This window comes from Ochlerotatus camptorhynchus, unplaced genomic scaffold, assembly GCF_037179485.1.
Source record: "Ochlerotatus camptorhynchus isolate MF236.1 unplaced genomic scaffold, CSIRO-AGI_Acam_v1.1 ptg000316l, whole genome shotgun sequence".
NCBI classification, from domain to species: domain Eukaryota; kingdom Metazoa; phylum Arthropoda; class Insecta; order Diptera; family Culicidae; genus Ochlerotatus; species Ochlerotatus camptorhynchus.
The window spans coordinates 4,967,998-4,992,845 of record NW_027040804.1 but is presented as its reverse complement, the minus strand read 5'-3'; the positions used below and the strand labels follow the sequence as shown (position 1 = coordinate 4,992,845).

The window sequence follows — 24,848 nt, the reverse complement described above, 5'->3', positions numbered from 1 at the left end:
TTCTGACCTGGAGGAGGTTTTATGTTTGCATTTTTGACAACCACGTGTAGAGTGTGATAAAACTAACATAAAACCTTTGCTCCTAAGGTAGTTCGCATATCAAGTTATAATGAATGCATTAAAACTGGGCCAATTGGCCATGACATGGCTGTATAGCGGTTCTCAGGAGGTTGTTAAAGCAATGTGGTCGTCAGTGAAGGTTTTATAATTTGGTTGTATCAACTGCTATAGAACTTCAATAAAACAAAAATTGTTGCTTGGGAAGGTATTATAGAACGAATGAACTTTATTGCCCTACTGGGATAAGTCATCCATACTTCTGAGGGCTGTATTAAACCCTTATCGAAAAATGTTTTCCTTTTATGAAAAAGTGCTGCACAGTTACATAGTAAATGTTCCGAGTTTTCACTCTCTAGGTTGCAGAATCGACACTTGTCATCTTCCAATTTGCCTAGCTCTTTAAAGTTTCGAAGATACTGAACTCGAACAAATTTTCGAAACTCTAGGGCACTGGGAATTGTAGAGATCTGAGATTTAAACAATTTCCGATGTTTCGAACTTTGTACACATTTATAATTTCAGACTTGAAGAATTTAGTTCAAAATTATATGAAACCAAAATCTACTTCAATCTACAAGTGTCTTCAAATCTTGCATCTCTTACTCAGGGCGATAGTGCCACATAGTGCCAGAGAAGGTGATCAAAACCAGCCTTGAAGCAACACCCGCTGTACGGAAGATCACATCTTATTCATTTTTTATAAATTCATGTATTTGTCAAGGCTCAATTGCGTTCATCTAATTAATATTACAACATGTTTCATCATTTCGAACTGAATACACATGCAGCAATTTTAAGGAAGACACTGCACAGTGGTCTAAAAGTGACAAAACGTGCGTTTTTTTAGTTTATGCAAAACGGTCCATTTAAGCCATATAGTTTCTTCGGAGAAGTTTGTGCACTTGAAAAACCCCTTCTTTTGAGCTTAGCCATTTCTTGATTAATCCATCTAGCAGGTATATGAAAAAAATACTTTTTTTTTTGTTTGTTGAGATAGCAAAATGGTGACTTGAATAAAGTTTTAGACAATATTAAAACAAACATTTTTGCTTAAGACGTCAACTCACTATCTCTTCCGTTTACAGAGATATGTATTTTTTTTTGTAAGAGCCTTCAGAAAATCAATGTTTTGCAAATAACTCCTCATGGAGCAATTTTTTGACGTTAATATTTTCTACACAAATGTTTGTTTTTTTTAATACACCATTTTGTTTTGGGAAGCAAGTTCCTATTTTCAATATTTCTTAAGATATTCAAGGTTTTGACCCAAAACTAAGCACTATTTCCAAGGCCAACAGCTCGAAGTTGGCCAAAATTGGGAAAACCAGACTTATTGAATTTGAAAGTATACTTAAAATGCTGTCCAATTCATACCAAATCATTAGTCTTCTTTGGGTGAAAATCTTGAATATCTTAAGAAATATTGAAGATATGAACTTGCTTCCCATGACAAAATGGCGTATTTTTTAAAAGCAAACATTTGTGTACTAATGTCAAACAATTGCTTCCTGAAAAGCTATTTAAAAACATTGATTTTCTGAAGGATCTTACAAAAAAAATACATATCTTGTAAACGTAAGATATAGTGGGTTGACGTCTTCAGCAAAAATGTTTTGTTTATTACTGTCTAAAACTTTTCTCAATATATCAATTTGCTATTTGGACAAACAAAAAAGTTTTTTTTATCTCCCTGACAGGTAGATTAATCATGAAATGGCTAAGCCCATAAAAAGGAGCTTTTTAAGTGCACAAACTTCTCAAATGTAGCAAAACAACACACATTTAGAATTTCAATTAGGCTTACAAACTTTTTTAACGGCCAATCCAGGTTATCCAAACAACTTGTCCCATAATATTTATTGTATAATTTTTCGGGAATCTTGACACCGGTCATTTCGACACCAAAAATTTCACCGAATGGATCATTTTGCCGCCAAAAGTTACGCCTAAACTTTTTGAGGGTACGCTACATTTTAAATAAACAAACTTAAACAACATAGGGTTAATGCCCCCAATTTCGGCACCAGTTTTAAGATCCATAAGATTCGGGACCAGTTTTAAGATCCATAGGCCAACATTAGAGCCATTTCCCCCTACGTCGCAAAATTGGGTTAACTCTGGGATTTGTAAAACTGAAACTGGTTCAAAATGGTGTGATAAGTTCTCCGGATTTAATAAATCCATTCCATTCCTTCCCAGACACTGTTTAACGCTATATGACGCACCTGTCGAGAGCATCGTCTTGTATCTCTTTAAACAATTGATTTTGTTTTCTTTTTTTTCATTTGGATTTCCCTCATGAGTTTCGTAACTTAAGCAAAATGTTCGATAATAGCCAACCCTATTATCGGGTGCTTGCTTCGTTCAATCACGGTCCCCAACCTCCCGAGACCATGATGATGACGGGCACCTGCTTCAGTTTAAAACAATTAGTGACATTGAACCAATGAACAACGGGCGGCAACCGCGGAACGAATCGAAGTTTCTAATTGCATGCGTGCACGTGTCATTCGGAATTGAAATTTCACATGCAGCGGGCGATAATTGATCCTTCTTTTTTTCTCGCTAAGTGACCATGTTGCACCCCATCTTCGGATGACGCAAATGTGGTTCAACGTTCTTGTCGGATGCAAACGTTGCACTCTGTCATCATCATAAATGAAAAATATTAATTGAACGCTTTGCTGCAAAGGTCATCCGCTGGATTCGGACGCGAAGCTTTGATGCCGGGTTCTTTTTTCTAAGTACGTATGGAAATATGAATATAGCGATATAGGCTGACATCGTTCAATTAAATCTTGAATTGTTACCAGCATTATTGCCGAACTGCTTAAAGTTGAAATAGCTTCGAGAAGATTAAATCCAAGTGTAAAGCGATTTGCAATCAACCAGATTTGGTCATTTCGAGTAAACAACTAAACTATTTCGACAGCGCACCCTGGAGTTGCTTCATTTTCATTGCATTTTCACAAAGAGCAATTATTTTGGGCTTCAAGACAGAGTCTCATCAAAAGTACACAGGTGTCAACAGATGTGGTTTAGCAAATGGATTAACAAAACATGCCACTAGTCAACTTTGTTTGACAAAGCTATTTTTCACAGATCGTTTACCCGCGGAGATCATTATTAGCAGTTGAAAGCGATTTTGACAACGCCATCAAAACAATGTCGAACTCGACTGTCTGCATCTGCACCTAGAGCGCTTAAGATAACTAATGGCCAACATTAAAACTGCTGGCAATTAAAAAAGATTATCTCGGACAGCCATCATAAATAACACCCTGGCACTCATTTATCGGCGTCTGCCAACAGCACTAATCTAGGAGGGAAACTCAAGCTTTGTTGCTTTTTTCCCCTGCATCTTCACCAATGAATCATGAATCTCAAGAATTTCGTTTCGGAGCCACGGCGGCTAGGCTGGCTGGCCGCCTAGATTGCAATTATTTTTTTTCCTCTCGATTGAATAATAATTTCCCCCTTGATCTTCGTCCGTCTCTCGTTGCCACCGTCTGGTGCGTTGCACAAATTTGAACAAATTGCAAAAGACTTGTACTTTCATTGCATTCTTTTGCTCCGGCTCCCACGAACCGTAAAACGATCCGTTTTTTTTCCGCAGCATCATGATCATCATTGGATTTGTTTTCGGTGGTTGCGAATTTTGGACTATTTTCCATCGCCATTTTTCGCGCGACTTGGCGGAAATCGAAAGTGAACCGATAATTGCCACTTACTTTTGTTTGCGTTCAAAGAAAGTGAATTTATGGCTGAATTTTGATTTCGGATTAAATTATGCGAGACGAGGTGAAGAAGATTTGGATGGGATTTGTTGAATTAGTGCAGGCGGAACTGTTGGGTGGAAGCTCGTCGTTTTGGGATTTGTTTTCCGAAAGGAAGACATGGTGATAGTTTCTGAACGAGTTCTATGGATGCACAGTTACAATTGCCTTAAAATGAAGAAATTAGTTAACGTTTGATGAAATTCAAATGTTGAACCACCAAAAAAGTGTGCTCATGCCTCATGCCATATGCCTAATGAATACATGTTATTAAATTAAAAGATATAGTTGATGATTAATTTCTACTGTATAAAGAGAGAGAGAGAAGGATTTCAGTGCTCAACCTGTAAAGAATTTTCTACCTTGTTCAACTCTTATTCCTCTTCAATCCTTGTTTGGACCCTACCCGAGGTAATCCTTCTTGGATATCGATTTGGAAAATTCCTCTTCGATCCTTCAGATTCTTATAGTAATCTGCTTGGAAGTCGATTTGGATAAAAATTTACTGCCGCCATGGCGCCTAAACGCAAAAGAAAGGGGCAAACTCTTGACCCCCCCTTCTGATGAAATTAATTTGAGTAATCAATTTGATTTGCTCACGGATGATGAGAATGATCCATCATCCAAGAAAAATTCTAGTAATTAATTGTTCAAATTGTGGTGAAAACCACAAATCCAATTTTTGGGAATGTAAGGCTCGCAAAGCGATCCTACAATTTCGTTCTAAGCGACAGGTGGGAAACGCTCCACGTTTCCGACCAGGTACAAATTCCTCTGCTGTTAACAACGGTCAGCGAGGAACAAAGTCTACATTCGTACCCGTAGGTACAAATATCACCCCTGCTTCAAATTTTTCATCAATACCTACTCCCCTCGCTGCTAACAATGTTCAGCGAGTTAATGGATATTTCTGATATGCTTAAATCTAACTCCATGTTTGATGCTATTCAAACTGGGGTAAAATTTGCAAATATTTTTGTCATGACTTTTAAATTCAGTAATGGATTTTAAAGCATTAAATATTGTAAATTTGAATGCTCGATCTCTTAAAGATAATGAAGACGAGCTATTTAACTTTTTGAGAGTTCATAACGTGCATATTGCCGTTATAACTGAAACGTTCCTTAAACCTGACCATAAGGTTAAGAAGGACACAAATTATTTGATTTATAGAAATGATCGTCTTGACGGACCCTGTGGTGGCGTTGCCATCATTGTTTATAGACGAATCAAACATAAAATTCTTTCTTCATTTGAAACCAAAGTTTTTGAAACTTTGGGTGTTTCTGTTGAAACAAAATTTGGACAACTTACGTTTATAGCTGCCTATTTGCCATTCCAATGCGTAGGCCAGCAAAAGAATTTTCTCAAGGGTGACCTTCAGAAACTTACCCGTCATAGGTCTAAATTCTTCATTATTGGTGATTTTATTTAATGCAAAACACCGCTCATGGAATAATGCTCAAAGCAATTCCAATGGTAATATTCTGATTGATGATTGTTCTGCAGGTTATTACACTATTCAATATCCAAACAGCCCAACATGCTTTTCTTCTGCAAGAAATCCCTCAACTATTGATTTGGTCTTAACTGATTCTTGTCAACTTTGTAGCCAATTGGTTACTCATCCTGACTTTGGTTCCGATCACCTTCCAGTAACTTTTGAAATATCCCAAGAAATAATTTGTAATCCTAACAGCTCTACTTTCAATTACCATAGAGCTGATTGGGAGCAATATCGAACATTTATGGAATATAACTTCGATCCAAACATTCCTTTGCAAACCAAAGATGAAATTAATTATGCTCTTGAATCTCTGACTACTTCTATAGTTGAAGCAAGAGCTGCCTCAATACCAAAATGCGAGGTTAAATTCGATTCAATTATAATAGACGACGACCTTCAGCTCTTGATCCGTCTTAAAAATGTCCGTAGAAGACAATATCAAAGAACACGTGATCCTGCCATGAAAGTTATCTGGCGGGATTTGCAAAAACAAATTAAAAAGCGATTCTCTGCCCTGAGGAACAAAACTTTTGAAAATAATGTTTCTAAATTAGACCCAAGTTCCAAACCCTTTTGGAAACTCACAAAAATTTTGAAAAAACCTCAAAAGCCTATTCCAGCGCTTAAAGAAGGTGGTAAAATTTTGATCACGAATTTGGAAAAAGCTCAGAAACTTGCTAAGCAATTTGAGAGTTCCCATAATTTCAGTTTGGGTCTTACTAGTCCTATTGAGAATCAGGTTGCTCGGGATTTTCTGAATATTTTCTCTCGGGATAATATTTTTGATGATTCCTCGGGGACTGATTTGGACGAAGTAAGGTCTATAACTAAAAAGTTTCAAAATATGAAAGCTCCAGGTGATGATGGAATTTTCTATATCCTCATCAAAAAACACCCAGAGAGTACCTTGTCTTTCTTGGTAAAATTATTTAACAGATGTTTCCATTTAGCATACTTTCCTGATAAATGGAAAAATGCAAAAGTTGTTCCAATTTTGAAGCCGGATAAAAATCCAGCTGAAGCTTCTAGCTACCGCCCAATAAGTTTGCTTTCTTCAATAAGTAAACTTTTTGAAAAGATAATTTTGAATAGAATGATGCTTCACATCAATACGAACTCAATTTTTGCAGATGAGCAGTTTGGATTTCGCCATGGGCATTCAACTACTCATCAACTCTTAAGAGTTACCAATTTAATTCGTTCAAACAAATCTGAAGGCCACTCAACTGGAGTTGCTCTTCTAGACAAAGAAAAAGCATTCGACAGTGTTTGGCAGGAAGGTTTGATTGCTAAATTGAAAAAGTTTAATTTTCCACTTTTACATTATGAAATTAGTTTAAAATTATTTAACTGACAGAACTCTGCAGGTAAATTATCAAAATTCCAAATCTAATCGACTACCTGTTAGAGCAGGAGTTCCTCAGGGTAGCATTCTTGTGCCTATATTGTATAACATTTTCACTTCGGAGCTCCCTGATTTGCCTCAGGGTTGCCACAAATCTTTGTTTGCTGATGACACAGGCATTTCCGCTAAAGGAAGAAGTCTTCGTGTTATTTGCAGCAGACTTCAGAAAAGTTTAGATATTTTCTCTTCTTATTTACAAAAATGGAAGATTTCTCCCAACGCTTCCAAAACTCAACTTATAATATTTCCACATAAGCCTAGAGCTTCCTTTTTGAAATCTAGTAGTAGTCACATAGTCACTTTGAACGGATTTCCAATTTCCTGGTCAAACCAAGTGAAATATCTTGGATTAATACTTGACCAAAAATTAACTTTTAAAGATCACATTGAGGGCATTCATGCCAAATGTAATAAATATATAAAATGTTTGTATCCTCTTATAAACAGGAAATCCAAACTTTTCCTAACGAATAAACATCTAATATTTAAACAAGTTTTTAAACCGGCCATGCTTTACGCTGTGCCAATATGGTCTTGTTGTTGCACTACCAGGAAAAAAAGCACTTCAAAGGATTCAGAACAAAGTTCTGAAAATGATTTTGAAGTTGCCTCCCTGGTGCAGTACTACCGAAGTACATAGAATTTCGAATGTTGAGACTTTAGAACAAATGTCCAACAAAATAATTAATAATTTCAGGCAAAAATCGTTGCAATACTCAATTGCAACGATTAATTCCCTTTATACTTAGATAAGATTTAGTTTTAGTTTTTAGTTTGAAGATATCAATTGTTATACTGACATGCAGGTTTAAAAAAACCTGTTTAAAATACTGAATTTCCAAGACAGCGACAATGTAAAAACACTTAGATATATATAATAACAATTAAGGCTGGTAAGTTACTGTAGTAACTGGAGCACCTAGGTTAAAATGAAATGTAATTTATTTTGAATTTGGAACAAATAAAGAGTTAAAAAAAAATGGACAAGAAATTTTTTTTTCCAGGATGCTTTCAAGAACTGGCTGTGTTGGTGTTAAATTAGATTAGAATCTAGAAGGTGGTCTATAAGAATTCTAACATTTTTTCAATATGAAGCACCCTAGCCTGCATATTGCTACAGATTAAGCAAACAAAATATCATCCCCTTTTGACCTTCCATATTTTGGACACAAGCCATTCAAACCGTTGTTGCTGTCAGCTTGCCAAATCCGCTTGATGAGCCGAAACGTAACACTAGCAAGGCAGTGTCATCGAGTCGGAACAATCCCACAATCGGATTACTTCACTGCAAATCCGACGAAACGTCAACACCAGCCTACAATTGCAGCTATGAAATAATTTATTTTCATATTTTTTCATTTGCCCTACTAACGATTTCACCGTGCACAAAATAGCACAAACGAGGGTGACTTTTTTTCGGTTTTGTTTTTCCACGTGCCCAATAGCCCCGTGACCTTCACCTGATCCAAAGTCGTTAACCTAAATTTACCGGGTGAGACCACGGAGGTGTTTATCGATTATGGTGTAACCTCATTCATGGAGACGTGTATAGATAGGGGCATGCTCCCCCTCCCTTAACTACATAGGTCGTAATTACCAATATCGGAACCATTAATCGACGGAGGGAAAAACACTTTCCTAGTCACACCGCGTATAACTCGTATGGCTCGCATCGATTACGCAGAAAGGAAAATTCGAAGGAGGGAATCATCAATGTTAATTTTATCACCCCATCAAGCGCTTAATTTTTGCACAATTTTCTGCGAGGCAGATTTCAGTCGATACGAACATGGCTTATGGACTATAAAGCAGCGTTCGCGGTGCCGAATGGATTAAATTAAGTTGTAAATGGCAGCTTTTACGTGGCGGTGTATGGTCTGGCGATTTGCGCTGCACTACCACACATTCGCGCAGATTTACGAAGCTAATGCGTCTGGTGATTAGATCCAGTTGGATACTGGTGTAAAGATCCTCGACCAGACAGGGAAGCGAAGCCGCAGCACGCTTTAAAATAAACAAATTCTACTGATAGTTCGTCAATCACGAACGCTAAGCATATGTGCTGATGATTTTTCGAACCTCCATATATTCAAAATTGATTCTTACCTGTACTAACAGTTTTATAATCCGTTTTTATTCAATTTCTGATCCATTTTAAGGTATATAGACCACTTCCTGTCACGACATTATGCTGTTGTCTTCCCAGCACGCACGGAAGACACCTCCTCTTTCACCTATCCTCCCAATACAGTGTCTAAGCAAAGCGCTAAACCTTCCTTGAAATTGTATTCATCCGGTTTTTCTTTTACGAATGACTGAAACCAGAGCCAGCACGACGACGATTATGACGGCGATGGTGAGACATAGACGACGCACGAGTCGAAGTCGATTTCCCATGCTTTAAATTCACGGGACTATCGCCAATGAGTGCAATTAGTTAATTAAATTATTACACCGCGCATGAATATTCAATTATGCTGCGCAACACATTAACGTGAGCGTGTGCCAGCTATTATGCTCGTAGCAACAGACAGACTGCAGGTGAAAATCGAGCAATTTGCAACTCTGATCGCCATGATATTAATGTGGGATTGGTGGTTTTCAATAAGCGGAAGAAGCAAAACAACATCATTAGTGGAAAGGCACATATTTTGATGGGCAAGTAAATTTTAACGCGAGTGACGGAGCAACAGGTGCAACCGACCAAGTGGTTTGCATGCATGCATACAAAATAGGAGATTCCTCCACAACTGCCAACAAGATAAAGGTTGTCAATTTGATACGTTTACTGCCGGCTTTGATGCAAATTTCCCGTACAAACAATCATCCGTCACTATTTGGAATGACAAACGAGTTGAAAATTGTCACCCCTCATGCTTGATAGCCTACGAAAATAGGCGCTTACCTACCTGAAATGCAAAAAAAAAAAAATGTTGCAAAATTTCAGTTCATTCAGCTCTCCCTCCTTCGGAATTCCAACCGAAGCGGAACCCACCCTCGGCAATAGCTCTGATCAATGGATGAATGAAAAGGATGGTACCAACTCCAATCGCTCTGCGACGCGGTCTAATTCTTCTGATGGGTTTCTACAAATTGTCGCTGAAGGGCGGGTGGAAATGGAACTAAATAGCATAGATCCCCGTCCGTCCCCACGCGTGTTATTGGTTGGTACATTTCCTAAGCAATTTTCCGGCTCATTTGTTGAAGATTGCTCGCATGCGACCAACTCGGAACAACAGCGATTGCAACATCTCAATCGACGACAGCATATATTTTACGGATCGGTTACTAAACATTTTTTTACTATGCAAATGGGTAGTTGTTGTAAATACCATTTTGACTAAAACCTAAAACTGTTATTAGCGGTGATCTGTAATCGGAAAAAGCACTTTCACTAATCGATCTTTAATTTATCCAGCTCCGTTTGGTAGTTCTGAAGGTTTTACGTATAATGGTATAATGGAACTGGAAGATTCCGTCATTGATGTTCATCCCAGACAATGAACGCTATGCACTCAATTGGGAAATCAATCACCCCAGTATTATGGGCCAGCTAGTCACTATAATGGGTCAGTCAGTTCTGCGTGTTCATTAAATGGAAATGACCCATAATACGTGTGACTGTGTATTACACCGAGATCGTTGGAATACTTTAACGAATTGTACAAAATTATAAAGAGTAAAGACTCTGGCTTCATGCCCCGAAGATCATTCTTAAAAGTTGTTTTTGCAATCACTCGATCGCACTTATCGTTTCCTTTAAAAGAGAATAAACACCATTGCGTCCACTCGAAAATAGATAAGATAAACAACTCATTTCCAAGCGCACATGACTCCAATCGAAGAAACGCATACCTACATCCATCCAACCGTAGGTTCCAATCGGAGAATGTGCCAAAGCGTTCGAAACTGGCCGTGAAAAATACAGTCGGAGAGGAACGAAAGCCAATTCATCAGCAGCTCGCTGCTGTTCGTCAACTACTAGGGATGTCCAATTTTTTTTTTCGATTGTGCGATTAATCGATTATCAATTCCGAAAAATCTCATATTTGGACATAGGATTACGTCTTTCGGCAAAACATATTGGGGGTGCAATTTCAAAAACCAAAGTGGACCGCGTTACGAAAAATGGTCAGGTTCTGACCACTTATAACTCTGTCAATAGAGGATGGATTTTAATTCTAAACAAGCCAATCGATTGGAAATTTTTCTACGAATCTGCTAAAATGAACACTTTATCAATTTTCAATCGGTCACTATTGACAATTACACAAATGTCCAACTGTTGCAATGGTTATCAAAATTATCACCGATTGCCTGCAAAAAGTGCTTTCCCTAATATACAGTACTGGACAAAATAAATCATACGCTCAACCCAAAAAAGTACATTACATCATATTTTTGCTATTTTGCACGCAATTTCAGCAGTATATTCAGAAATGTTCAAGTATTTCTCATGGTGCATTCAATTAGCAGAATGAAAATTGTTATAATATTCTGCTATTTTTGTTACAAATTTAAATAAATATATGCTCACTTTTGTGCTAGGACAAAATAAATCATACACTCCTAAGATTTTATTTTTTAGCCATCGAATAAAAACAAAATCTGAAGATTTGGCATCACGGCGTAATATTTGGCAGTTCTTGTTCCGGGAAGCGTGCGCATCGCACCATAGACGAGTGCACGGATGGATTTGAGTTCACTCACTCGACAAAAAGTGACACAACAGCGAGGCCCTGTTTACTAAAGATGAACATAGGAATAATACTCATGTAACATTTGAAACGGGTCTATCAACTTATGTACACAAAACTTGTTAAGCCTTTTTCGCGCGAACCGAATACGCTCACGCAAACTAACAACACCATCGGGCAGAGGACATTCTCCCCTTCCCGATAGTGCTCTTGGTTTGCGTGCGCGTACTTCGGTTTTCGTGAAAAGGACCTAGCAAATTATTTACAAGAGTTGATAGGCCCTTTTCAAATATTACGCGAGCATTATTCATGTGTTCATTTTTAGTAAACAGTGCCCCACTGTTGTGTCACTTTTTGTCGAGTGAGTGAACTCAAATCCATCCGTGCACTCGTCTATTGTGTTTTGTTTGCGTCATTTGAAAAGTGAAAAATGTCGGGAAAGCAGATTTCGCTCGATGTTAGAAATGTGGTGATTCGCGATCGTGAAAAAGGAATTTCTTTCCAGAAAATTGCCGAAAAGTACTCGATCTCAGTTGGAGCTGTTCAGCACATATGGAAAAGTACGAAACACGAGGAATTGTGAGGAATTTATTCGGACAAGGACGTCATCGTGTGACAAGTATTCGTCGGGGCATATTGTGGAATCGATGGATCTCAATGTAAGTCGACGTACTGTTCGCCGGCGACTTAATGAGAGCGGTTTGAAAAGCTGTTTGGCATCGAATCGTCTTTTTATCAACAAGCGGAACCCACGGAAGCGACTCGAATTTGCTAAAAACTACGCCGGAATGACTGTGGACTTCTGGAAACGAGTTCTGTGGACGGATGAGAGCAAATTTGAGTTATTTGGACAGAAAAGGCGATCAAGGGTTTGGCGAGGTTCCGGTGACGCCCTTAAGGAACCATACATTCAAAAGATGGTTAAACACGGAGGCGGAAATATCATGGTATGGGGAGCATTTGCGTGGTCTGGTGTTGGAAGCTTGGCTCATATAAAGGGAATAATGACTGCAGATGTGTACATTGACTTGTTAAGCGAAAATCGGGAAGTTTCGCTACTGAAAACTGGCCTTGAATCCAATTACATTTTCCAACAAGATAATGACCCAAAGCACACAGTGAAGAATACAACGGCATTTTTCAAATCAAATCGAATCAAAACGCTGGAATGGCCTCCCCAATCTCCCGATCTCAACCCAATTGAGAATTTGTGGTCTTACTTGGACAACAAAGTGGATAAAGCATCGGTTTCCAACAACAACGTTTATTTTGAAGCACTTGAAGCAGCATGGGAGAATATCGATCCAGGATATCTACAAAACCTCGTCGAAAGTATGCCAAGACGGTTGGAAGCAGTGTTGAAAGCAAAGGGTGGTCATACCAAATACTGAGAGTGTTAAAATGTAAGTTGAAAGTTGAATTAAACAAGAATTTTCAATAAGAAATCAGGCGTATGATTCATTTTGTCTAACTCGAAATTCTCCTTTTACAACTTATAAATGATGATTGAGAATGTCATACAATATATTGAATATTCTATACCTGCACAGTTTTAGCGAAAAACATACAGAAGTATTGCAGAACAAACCATTATTGTATGTTTGAATCTACATGATATATCGTGCTCCAAAGAAAAATTATGTGGGTGTATGATTTATTTTGTCCAGTACTGTAGATTTCAAAATCAAATTATATCCGGTCTCACCGAACGGTGCTTATTCAATCACCGTGTGTGGTGATGTTCGATCGGTCATCATCAGCAGCAACAGCAGCAACAGCAGCAGTGCTTTCGACACGTGGAATTGAACATTGTTCTCCAACGAAAGGCTGCCCGCAAGCAGCCGAAGAAGGAGGAAGAAGCCGCACCGCTACTGATCGGATTTAGTAGCTTTTCGTGAGTCGCTGTGGACAATCTATGACAATCCAAACAACATACAACTGACAGGGTGGCCAGTGAATTTTCATTTTGAAATTCCCGGTTTTCCCGGTTGTTAATATTCTACAAAAAAAACGAAATTGAACGCATTTTTAAAAACGTGCTGAAAGGAATTTACTGAAAGGATAAAAAAATGTGAGTTAAGAAGGTTCCCAAGATTCTGGGGCATTGAAATTTGTGTAGAGTCTGAAACTAGAACTTTTCTTCAAAATTTGTGATTAATAATAATCTTTGTGATGCAAGATCTGGAGAAAAAATAAATAAAATGTGAGATTTAAAAAAAAAAAAATTCAAGATCACATGTTTAAAAAATGAAAATTATACTTATGAGTCATGTAGTCATAATTGTCACGCACTGATACTTGGAAACATTTTAAGGGTTATAACAAATTACAGAACAATGTATAGAATCTAGCAGACAAACTCTGGAATTTTCAGTACAATTTAAAAGAATTCAAAGTGTTGATTTCAAACAAATATTGAGAAGGATTCCCACACAGTTTTCGAAGGAGAAGTTCTGAGCAGAATTCCAGAATTATTCTGACATGAAGTTCTTAGAAATTGTTAGATGATTTTTGAGGGATTTCTGTGGAGAAGAATGCAAGTTCTAAATAAAATTCTTAGGTAATTTTAGAAGATTTCAAAAAGGAGTTGTGAAAAACAAAACTTTAAGGAAAATACCTACGCGATTCTGAGGAGATTTGTATGGGGCTCATGAGGAAAATGACAGATGAATTTTAGGAAGAATTCCAAGAGAATTATGATCAGAATTCAACAAGAAACAGAGTTCTACACACGAAAATAAGTTTCACTGAGATCTCAGCAAAAATGACATTTGATTGCTGAGTCTCGGATAGTTCTTAGCTGAATCCCAGCAAACAAATGAAATGTTTGTTGAGATCTCAGTAAATTTTTTTGTCGAGATTTGCACAACCTAGCTCGGTAGAAAAAACTAAGTGTGTAAGAGTGTTCTGGCAACCCAAGATTCAGCACAGAACTCCAACAAAATTGATTGCAAAAAAATTGCTGATAATTAGAAAGAAATTCTTTAAAATACTCGAAGGGGTTTCAAAATAAAATTTCGAAAGATTTCTGCTGTTTTGAATAGAGTTAAAGGAAATTTTTGAAAATATTTTCAAAGGAACAAAGTTTCCGAATAGGTTCAAGGGAATTCTAAGAAGGATTGTAATTAAATTATTAGAAGGGGTTGCAAGGAAATTCCAAAAAGAATTCAACGGTAATTATTACGAGAAGTGTTTTCTGGTTTATTTCAGAAGAATTACATGATAATTTAGATCAGAATTTCAAGTTAATTCTGGAATTCATATGAGAATTTTGAACAACGACAAATTAAAACCCCGGAAAAGAATAATTCAGTTTCGGTTTCCAAAGGCCAGCATCTTCAATGTTTTCTTTTAAGGCCCATGTACTTTAAATCTGAAATTGAAACGACAAATTGAAACGACAAAAACAATTTGAAATATTGCTGAGTGATTAAATTCTTAAAACAATAAGACGGCATACTGAAGAAAATTATGCAGCAAATAGAGCAAGATATTAATTTGGTAAAGGATCACTCTGTTTTAATGGTTTATTCTGAAATTCTGGTGTAAAAATTGTTCCTGTGGTGCGGTAAGTTTATTTTTCCTGTTCTTTTGCCGAATTCCCGGCCATTTCCCGGATTTCCCAGTTACATGACCTTGTCGATTAACCAGAAACACTTCGAATTAAGGTAAGATTTTCTTCAGGACGCTAGTAAAAAGAAAAAAAAAATGTCGAATTTATATTATTAATCACGATTTTCTCGTGTTTGGAAAATTTTCTCAAATTAATTTTCGCTTTTTTTATTATCTATTGAATAAACCAAAAATAACGTGCGTTTTCTGCACGAAAATGCGTAATTTTGTCATCAGAAAACGAGGCGTTTTCGTGATGGGAAAAAGTGGTTCAGTCGCCGAATATTGATACCAAGCACGTGATCAGAGATTTTATGCTGCAGAAAATCCTGGCGGCGCCGACCGGGATTGACCTCAAACTATCAATGATTCCATCAAAATCATTTGGACAGTTATCGTTTCCGTCTGTTCGCAACTCTTTTGATCAGACTTTACACGATGATTTTTAATCAATGTTTCTAACACAAATTTGTTACAAAATCAAGCTATGATTTGATGTGAGTTTTTAATTGGTCGTAAAAACTGGCTTAAGTGACTAAATTTCAAGAAATATGGACATTAGCAGTGGAGCATTTCACGGCAATTCCAAAGAGAATTCAAGAAAAGAGTACTGACTAAAACTGCAAAGTAATTTTGAGGAGGCTAGCGCCCTTAGGGTGGCCACTGGATTGAGGAAATCAAATTTTCCGTTGTCTAACATAGCTTTTCCGGCTTAATGGAAACAGGTAAATATGGTGAAATACCCCGAATAACATTACAAGTTTTATCGAAGTTTCAAAGACTAAATCCAAACCATGGTCTGCAGCAGTATGATAAAACCAAAATTGTTAGAGTTGGTTGGAAATGCTAACATGAAGCTTTAGTGTGATAATTTATTAGCTAGAGAATGATCTTTTTTAGAAGAGAGTAGGTGGATAGTTCCGTTAGAGTACGGCAGTATGAAAATTGAATAGAAGTTGAAAATGAGCGAAGGGCCATTAATGCGACAATTTTTGTAGATAGACGCACATCTTTTGCCTAACCCGTACGATGTACGCGGAGACTGTAGACTGTAGGCCTGTACTCTTGGAGACATACATAGACAATTGTCGCATTAATGGCCCTTCGCTCATTTTCAACTTCTATTCAATTTTCATACTGCCTTACTCTAACGAAACTATCCACCTACTCTCTTCTAAAAAAGATCATTCTCTAGCTAATAAATTATCACACTAAAGCTTCATGTTAGCATTTCCAACCAACTCTGAAAATCGCTAACTTCGCGTATGAAGTAACATAAAAACACTTTGAATACAAAATTGTTATTTGAGACATTATTTGGGGACATTATAGGCGCAACTACAAAACAAGACCATGCTGGACGTGGCTGGGTTCGATTCCCGGTCAGGTCTAGGGATTTTTCGACTCCCCTGGGCATAGAGTTGTGATTGTACTTGTCACGCAATTATACTAATGCAAAAATGGTACAGGCGTCGAAAGCTCTCAATTAATAATTGTGGAAGTGCAATTCTCAAAACATCTTGGGGTGATTCTTCTTATATAAATATTGAAATTACCTAGATAATTCAAACATTAAATATACATATTTTTGAGTAACAAAAAAATAATATCCCGGTCTCTCCATTATGTGTGAGTATGATTGGTAAACCATCTCAGGACAGGAAGAGTTGTGAGACGCTGAAATGCCTGACACTAAGGACTTTTTTTTCTAGTCTAGACTAAACAAAATGAAGTCGATAAGGGCTTCATTTCTCAAAAGTACAAGTCAGTTTACATACACAGGTACAGCAAAGTACATAAAACCGAGGCAAAAGTACAACCAGAATTCGTTCAAAATGTATACAAACATATTTTAGGATTGTTATCAAATTCCCGGTTATTTCCCGGTTGGTTCCGATTCCCAGTTTTCCAGGTTTAGTGGCCACTAGACTGATGCAAAATTTTAAATTTTTGCTCCACAGTGTTCAAATAATGTTCAATAACCCAATTTGGAACCGTTAGAGCACTGTGGAGCGAAAATTTTAAATTTTGTATCAGTCTAGTGGTTTGTAAGGAGAACTTAAAGTGAATTCTGAAGGGAACTTTAAGATACTAGTAGAATTCCAAGTGAAGAAGAAGAATCCAAATGGAATTCTGAGAATAATTCAATTAAAATTCTGAGGATCATTCCAGCAGCACCCTTAAAAGTATTTCAAAGAAGTTCTAAGGAAAGTTTCAAGGAAATTTCCAGCGAAGAATTTCAATTTATTTTTAAATCCCGGATATTAATTTAAGTCCAGGATCTCGAAAAAAAATGAATGAGTGAATCATCTTGATACTCTTGGAATCCTCATCTTAAATGTTAATCTGGTATTCCCTAATAATATACTCCATAATTCTAAGAACACTATTTGAATTCACTCTGCAATGCTCATCAAATTATTATTAATGCTTATTACTGTTATTCCTAGGAATTCCCCAAAGAATTGTTCTGACAATTTTTTTTTAATCTTTATTAAGGAGACTTTTCAGCCCTGGGCTGGTTCGTCTCCGCATGCTCTGACAATTCACTTTGAGTTAACCTGAGCATTCACTAAATATTCTACTGAAAATCACACGGAATTATCTTAGGATTATTGTTTTTTTAGTTCTGCTAGGAAATCCCAAACAATCTTTGAAAAGCTGCCCCTATGGAACTCATTGGAAGATTCCTCGAAATCCCATTGAAATATTCCTAAACAAAATCCTTTGGTGTTATTCTCTGAATGTTCAATGAATAGGGTAGAGTACTACTTTGGCCTAATCGCCCATTTTGGGCCTATCGAGCAGAAAACATCAAATAAATCTATGATTTCAGAGTTAACAAGTCAATGAGAACGCGAGATATGAATGTTTGCACACATTATTTCCAAAAACAAAAGAAGCGCTCCGACCGAATCAAATTTTATATTCATCCGATAGGTCGAAGTGAATTTAGTGGCGTTTCAATGCGTTAGGCCGAGTTTGGGGTCAAGAAGCAGTGTTAGATTTTTAACAATATCTCAACAATTTGATTTTCTTTATAAAATCTTACAGTACGTACGGAAAGGTACATCAATTTAGAAGTCGTCTGCAGTGAAAACATTCCATCTTGTGAAAAAAAAAATCCGCTTGAAAAATAGAGGCAAAGGACGGGTTGTGTTTAGTAGGCCCAACATTTGATCTAAGCCCTATATTTCTGGATCACATTTGAATCTGGCTCCTTCCCTTGTAATTCAACTCCTTACGATGAAACTCTTGCCAAAGAAAAAAACTTTCAGTTCTCCTGACAAATTCCTTAGATTTCTCATCAAAATTTTTCAGAAACCTCTTGGAATTTTTTACCGAATTCATTTCAGGCTCTATAGAAACTCAGATCTAATTGTTATCCTCCGTACCATACCCTCGACGAATTCTCCGAAAACTCCCATATGCCCCGAATTACTTTTCTCCCAGAGTCCCAGAAAATCTTATGATCGATGACACGAATTACTATTTCATTGATTTCTAAATTTTCCCACCAAAGTTTCCCAAAGGTTCCTGGATGGGTATAGAATATGGGTTCTATCACCGACGAAACGACGTGACAGCTCATACAAGATACATTCAAATTCTTGCCCAACATGCCATACATAAAATACGTTAAGCACTACCGCCATCTATTCATTCGTTCCCGTCGTATCATGAACAAGGACACGAACACACGTAGAATTTATATTACCTTGGTTTGTGTCTCACATCATTTGATAGATTTGATCGCCCGTTTAACAGTTTGAATCGCTGATTTCAAAATTTGGCCGTCATGATTATACAGCGTGAGTTTTGGAAAATGTTGTAATTTAAGTTTAAGTATACACAAAATGCATATTTAGCAAAATACCTACGAAATAAGTTACATTCAGAGTACCCTTCAAATGACCTTTAAAGAATTAAAATTGGACGTACATGTTTTTCTTGGGTGTCCCCAAACTTTTGATCGGGAGTGTATCTCTAGAATGCATTTCAAAATCTGTTCAAAATTGCTTTGGAAAAAATCAAAAGTTACCTTAATAGTTCTTCAAAGTGACTGTATCCTGAAAATCTCGTACAGTCTAAGTGTCTTGACATTTTTTTTTAAATAGAGGGAGAAATAAATCCATCTAATTTGACATCGAAGTTCACGGGGTTACCCCGTTTTTTTATCCAATGACATCGAATTTTAGGCATGTTTCGGGTCACCCTGATTATTGTATTTTGCAGTTCAAACTAGACTCCTCATGATGCTTTGATGATGAATCGTTTCGGTTTCTTCTGCGTACTATTCCGTTTGTTAGTTAAATGAACTAGGAACTAAGCATACTGTTGCACCGAAACAACTTTTATTTATTTTTTGAAAAAAAAATGTCATAATTCAAGCAGGAATGTTGAAAAAAGTGACTTTAGTGACGTTTTGTCGAAAATAGGGACTTATTATGACCACCTCAAAAAATGTGAAAAAGTCACTAACAAGAGACTCGCTATCAGCACTGCATAAACGACTGTAGAATGTGACTTAAATTTGAGTTTCGTTCACTCAATTTCGCTAAAACCACGGTTACTCACAGGTTGACTGAAAATTTACTGGTATTTGATTAAATGTCACTCATAGTCGAGCAAAATCAGCTATCTATGGCTAGAGTAGCTTCCAATCAGTTCAACTCTGTGGAAAGTCCTAAAGTCCTAAACACAGTTATTTTGATGTAAACTAACGGTTAACGATTTCTCTCGTATTTGTCAGCCGTATACTTTATTGATGGTGCATCAAATAAGCCTATTACAATTGTGAGAATTGACGCAGTAGTTTTCTAAGTTTAAATTTAATGTCTGACCGAAACGAGTTAACTTGTAATCTTTTTAGAATTCAATAGAAACATCGAAATTTAATTCCAACCACTTTTACTCTGAAATCGGAAAAAAAGTGATGGTAACGATCAATAAATTTACGTTGCGTCTATTAATTTATCAATGGAAAATAAAAAAAATATACATCACCTGTTCATCGAATATTAGAAAAGCAAAACAAAAATTGGCACCCCTACCGTCTATCAAATGACGGCTGCCAAACGAAGAGAGGGCGATAAGAAAAACGAAAATGAGCAAATACCCCTTTCATCGCACGACGCGCCACCTGGGTTCCAGTAGCCCAAACGAGCGATGCTAGTTCCTTTAGTGTCCACCGGGTAGAATCGTGGCACATGGATGAACTACCGTCATTGGAGCGATTGTCGTCGCCAGTAGATGTAAAAATATTTAAAATCAAAATGACTACTTACGGAAATAGTTGAGCGCTTCCCGTGTCTGCTCGCTGGTCAGCCCAAGACCCTCCTGCGGAATCGGCAGCGCCGGGTAGTTGACGAACCAATCCTGATTTTCGTAGCCGCCGAAGGTGGTGGTGGTATCGGCTCGCACCTTGTACCGAGGTATTTGCCCTTCCAGGAGCGAAAATAGCTCCACTTCCGGTAGATTGTCAGAGCTGCATACTTCTGTTGAATGTCGGTTTTGTTTTTAGAGCCAAACCAGAAAGAGATAAGCAGAAAACAGTGGCGAGGAATTAGTTGGGCGGGCGTTATGAACGATAATCACTGGAATTAAAGTGGTATTAAATGCATGAAAAAAGAACGAGTTAATTTGGTTGGTTTTTCTTTTCGTGTGCGAAATTTTTGATTCGAGACCGAAATGCAGTATAGCTATCTGACGTAATGGACAACAAGCCGGTCGTACGTTGCTGCTGTCGATTCAAAACGCTACGAATCAAGGTCTCTGTTGGTGCTGTTGCGAGGGGCAGCGAGGGGGTGGGGAGTGAAGTTTTGTTCAACATGATTTGCGCTTCAGGGATGCTTTTTTCCTCAACCAAGTGTGTAAATGTCGATTAGAGAAGGCTGCCGTTTCACGATTTGGAAGGAATTTGCTAAATAGATTTGTTTGATTTTTACCGCTACTGTTGAGGTGCGAATTGGGTGAAATTATTGGAACATTTTTACAAATGAGTAACCAGCGTCGACAGGTCCACGGCGTCAGAAAGCAAAGCTTGATTGACATATCAAATTTAAAATACCTAGGTAGCAACCAATAACATTTCGGAGGTTGACGTAATAAATTTGAACCCGAGATTTTTTGTTTGCCGTCTTGATGCATTTGGGAACTGCACTCGTAAGAACGTGCGGTCGATAGGGGAATGCTCGGGAAAAAAGAAAACGAAAATGACGCAAGCTTGTTCCTCGTTGTTTAACAAGCGCTCACAGTTCGATGGTGCTAGGCAAGTCACGTACGACAAATAAAATGATGCTATATTTTGTGCATACTTGGGAGGTTTGGGAAAGAGTTAATATTGTGTTCATGTACTACCTATTTGTCAGTCAATCAATAACGACTGTACAAACTGATGGCAGCGGAACTGACACCGGTTGAGTTGCGTTTCATCGGAAATGTACTTGAGAAAATTGTGAGCTAAAGATATCGATGACAAATGGTTTCATGAAAGTGCAATAGGGTTGGTTAACTTTACAACTCTCCACTGCTCTTTCAATGCGTATTGATGTCCCCAACAACTGTGCATAATTTGAACTAATCTTATAATCTCGATTTGCGGGAGAATTTTAAATTATGTATGGGAAACGGAACGATCCTATCAATTGCTTACACAAAATCCAAATATAGCTCAAATTTCACCAAATCTCGGATATAACTATGAGAATATTATACAAAACAACTTTATCGAAGAATGCAAATCGATTTGATCTAAGTACAAAAAGTTACTAACCTTTAACTTTATACGTGTTCTACACGTAGCTACTGCTCATATATACGCCTCTAGGTATGCGCGGAGCATTCAGGGAATGAAAAACTACTAATGAATTATAATTTACAAAATTTGTTTTATTCAATTCCGTCTTTATAATTGCCCAGAATTTTTCAATTGAGCGAAGTTCCGGTGAATTTGGTGGATTATATCCTTTGGCACGAAATTGACTTCGTTGACTCGGTACCACTCCAACATGTTTCGAGCGAAGTGGCAGGATGCTAGATCAGGCCAAAACAGAGTTGATCCTTTGTGCTTCCTTATGAATGGCAAGAGACGCTTCTTAAGGCACTCTTCCGTGTAAATCGCACCGTTGATTGTTCCGGAAGTGATGAAGAGAGCGCCTATTTCACCACATCTGCAAATCGCCTGCCAGATCAAGAACTTCTTTGAAAATTTCGTTAATTTCTTCTTTTGAACTTCCTCCGGAACATCGAACTTAGACTTGACAATGTCTATGACGAATGTAAGTCATTTCAAAGGCTTTCATGGTTCTACAGCAACTTACCAAACGCCCACAGAACTAGTATCATTCTAGAGTACTTCTTCTGGAATTGTCCTGTTTAGCAAACTTTCAATACGATTAAAAAAAATCGCTATGAAAATCTTCTTCTTAAAACATTCTCGTAAAATTATAAATAGTTTGTAGCATTTGCTACTTTTAGAGCAACATATTAAAAGGACTTATGTGTGAAATTGACATGTAAACAATCAACTCTATTCTATATTCAATTTGAAACAGTATAGGAAATCCGTTTCAAATTAAATATAGAATACAGTTGATTGTAACATAATTGGATAATAAAATTGGAGATCGTAAATTCTTGTATCAAAGGGACGATCAAAGATCATCCTCGGCAGGCGAAAATATCAATACAGAGCTATTTAATGACTGATGCATATGAATGAAAAACAGCCAACATGAGATTGCAGCTGATTTATATTACTCGCGCACACACACGAACGCGCGTTTACCAAACGCACCACCCTTCGCCCGATTCGCTACACCACGCCCTGTTTGTAGATATACCAAGGCCGTTTTTATTTACAATCTTACAACTCTTCTTCGGAGCTTCGTAGCAACGAGATTTTCCTTTGCGGTTTACGAGCGAGTTAAGCAATGCGAGAGGAAAAATGTGACTTTCGTTTTCGGGCACGTGTTTGCGTGTTTCACACACCAATTCAATTTCACGAGGAATCAAATCGATCGGATCAACTTACCCGTACAGCAGCCAACGTCCCGTTTTTCCACCACCTTCTTGGGGGACTGGATTTGATCGCCGGCGGTGGCTGCATTTCGGTAGGCCTGCTGCATCAGCAGCCGCTTGGTCGGTAGCCCTGGCAGATGCTTCTTGATTGTCGCCTGCGTTACAGGACTCAGGGGGGTCCTGGCCCCACATTGTGAGGCAGCAGCCAGCTTGGACTGGTAATGTTCCTGCAATCAAATGGAAGGAGAAAAACAGAACATGAATGGAGCGGAGTTGTTGGACGCCAGTTTGTTTCACTGTCAATGTCAAGGTCGTTTCGGGAGAGGGACGTACAACATAATCGTGTTGGTTATATAAAGAGACAGCCAATTATTCCGACATAACGCCGCCGGAGCAGGTGCGTCCCCGTCTGCGCCAACGTGGGTTCAAAAATAGCGAAACTTTTCACAGCAAGAGCGATGAACGATTTGGGATGGCGATGTACATATTTCTCTTTACTACTCTCACGTGCATGCCATGCCAGAATGATGTGGGGATATAACTTTTCAATGACTCTTCTCGAGATGACGTCCAACACGCGATGATCGTCAGAAGAATGTCTCACAGGCTCGAGAATAATTAAATTGCTACATTTCGGAACAATTTCGCGGCCTGTCTTCTTTGAAAGCTTGCACCGTGCCGAAATTGATTTCAGCGGTTACACTTCGGTTGATCGTAGCTGCTGCGTATGAATTCATCGAAACTTAAATCCCAAAAAAGTGGACGACCCCGGTGTAGTGGTTAACATCCATACCTCTCACGCCAAAGTCACGAGTTCAAATCTCACCCCGGACAAGTCACGAATGACCCAAGAGTGTTAAAGTTACTATAATAAAAAAAAATCCCAAAACTATTTAAACAAGCCAAACTCAAGAATATGTATGCTATATGCTGAACGAAATGTTATAGCAAGAACGTAGCCGTGGTCTGGAACATGAACTTAAGGAGCTCCAGCCCCGTTACGTGGGTACATCACCTTACGTTACGGGATGTAAGATCTACCACCGATTCCTAGTCCTGACTACTTCAAACTAGGGGAACAGGATTTTTCAGCAATCAAAGGAACACATCTTAGTCCTTGTTGATAGTGACAAGACTCGGCTTTGTCTACCGAGGATGATCTTGAAACAAGTAAAAAATGAGTTAGTTGTCTTCATCTATGTGATTCCTAATCTTCTATTCGTTGTTCCCTAATTTGAAGTGGTTAAGACTAGGGTTCTGTTGCATGGTCATTATCGGTGTCATGCCTTAATTTTGTTGCTAAGGAATCCAATTTAGACTGACAAAGGGGCGCGCCTTTGGAGGGTGTTTCAACACTCCGAAGGGTATAAATAGCGGGACCTTTCAATTAGAGTCGGATCCTTGCGGTAAATGCAAGAGTGGCAACAGTAAAAAAATCGAATTAAACTTCATCATTTCTCAATAGTGTAATAGTACAATAGATCAATTTACTGGTCGTAGTAGTGTTAGGTCCCGAACAGAGGAAAAAAAAATAAGAAGCTCCAAGAACTTCCGTAAATTTAAAGGAATTCCCGAAATCTGAAGCTCATAAAACTGGAGTTAAGCATAGTGAGTATTAATCTATTTTTTAATTTGTTTAAAGCCTGAGACTGTACACTCGGAACTAAGAGTACTCTTTAAATTTCTCTGCTACTTAAGATGCATTCAGGAACTCCTAGGACCTCCAGAACTCCTTAGGAGCTGCAATTATCCGGTACTCGTAGAATTTA

At 37.9% G+C, this 24,848-nt stretch overlaps 2 protein-coding genes across 4 annotated transcripts in view; both read right to left on the bottom strand.

Annotated features, from left to right (window-relative positions):
* The window catches only part of Cdk5alpha (Cdk5 activator-like protein), a 572,471-nt gene that overhangs the window by 309,568 nt on the left and 238,055 nt on the right, over positions 1 to 24,848 (bottom strand). The gene's annotated exons all lie outside the window — the stretch shown is intronic.
* The window catches only part of milt (trafficking kinesin-binding protein milt), a 344,265-nt gene that overhangs the window by 254,699 nt on the left and 64,718 nt on the right, over positions 1 to 24,848 (bottom strand). For all 3 annotated transcript variants that reach the window (XM_065229556.1, XM_065229554.1, XM_065229553.1), the window contains 2 exons: positions 23,093 to 23,306; positions 20,346 to 20,555 (listed from right to left, as the gene is read on the bottom strand). In XM_065229556.1, the coding sequence (XP_065085628.1) occupies positions 20,346 to 20,555; positions 23,093 to 23,186 (304 nt within the window). In that variant the 5' untranslated portion in view covers positions 23,187 to 23,306. The remainder of the gene's footprint in view (positions 1 to 20,345; positions 20,556 to 23,092; positions 23,307 to 24,848) is intronic.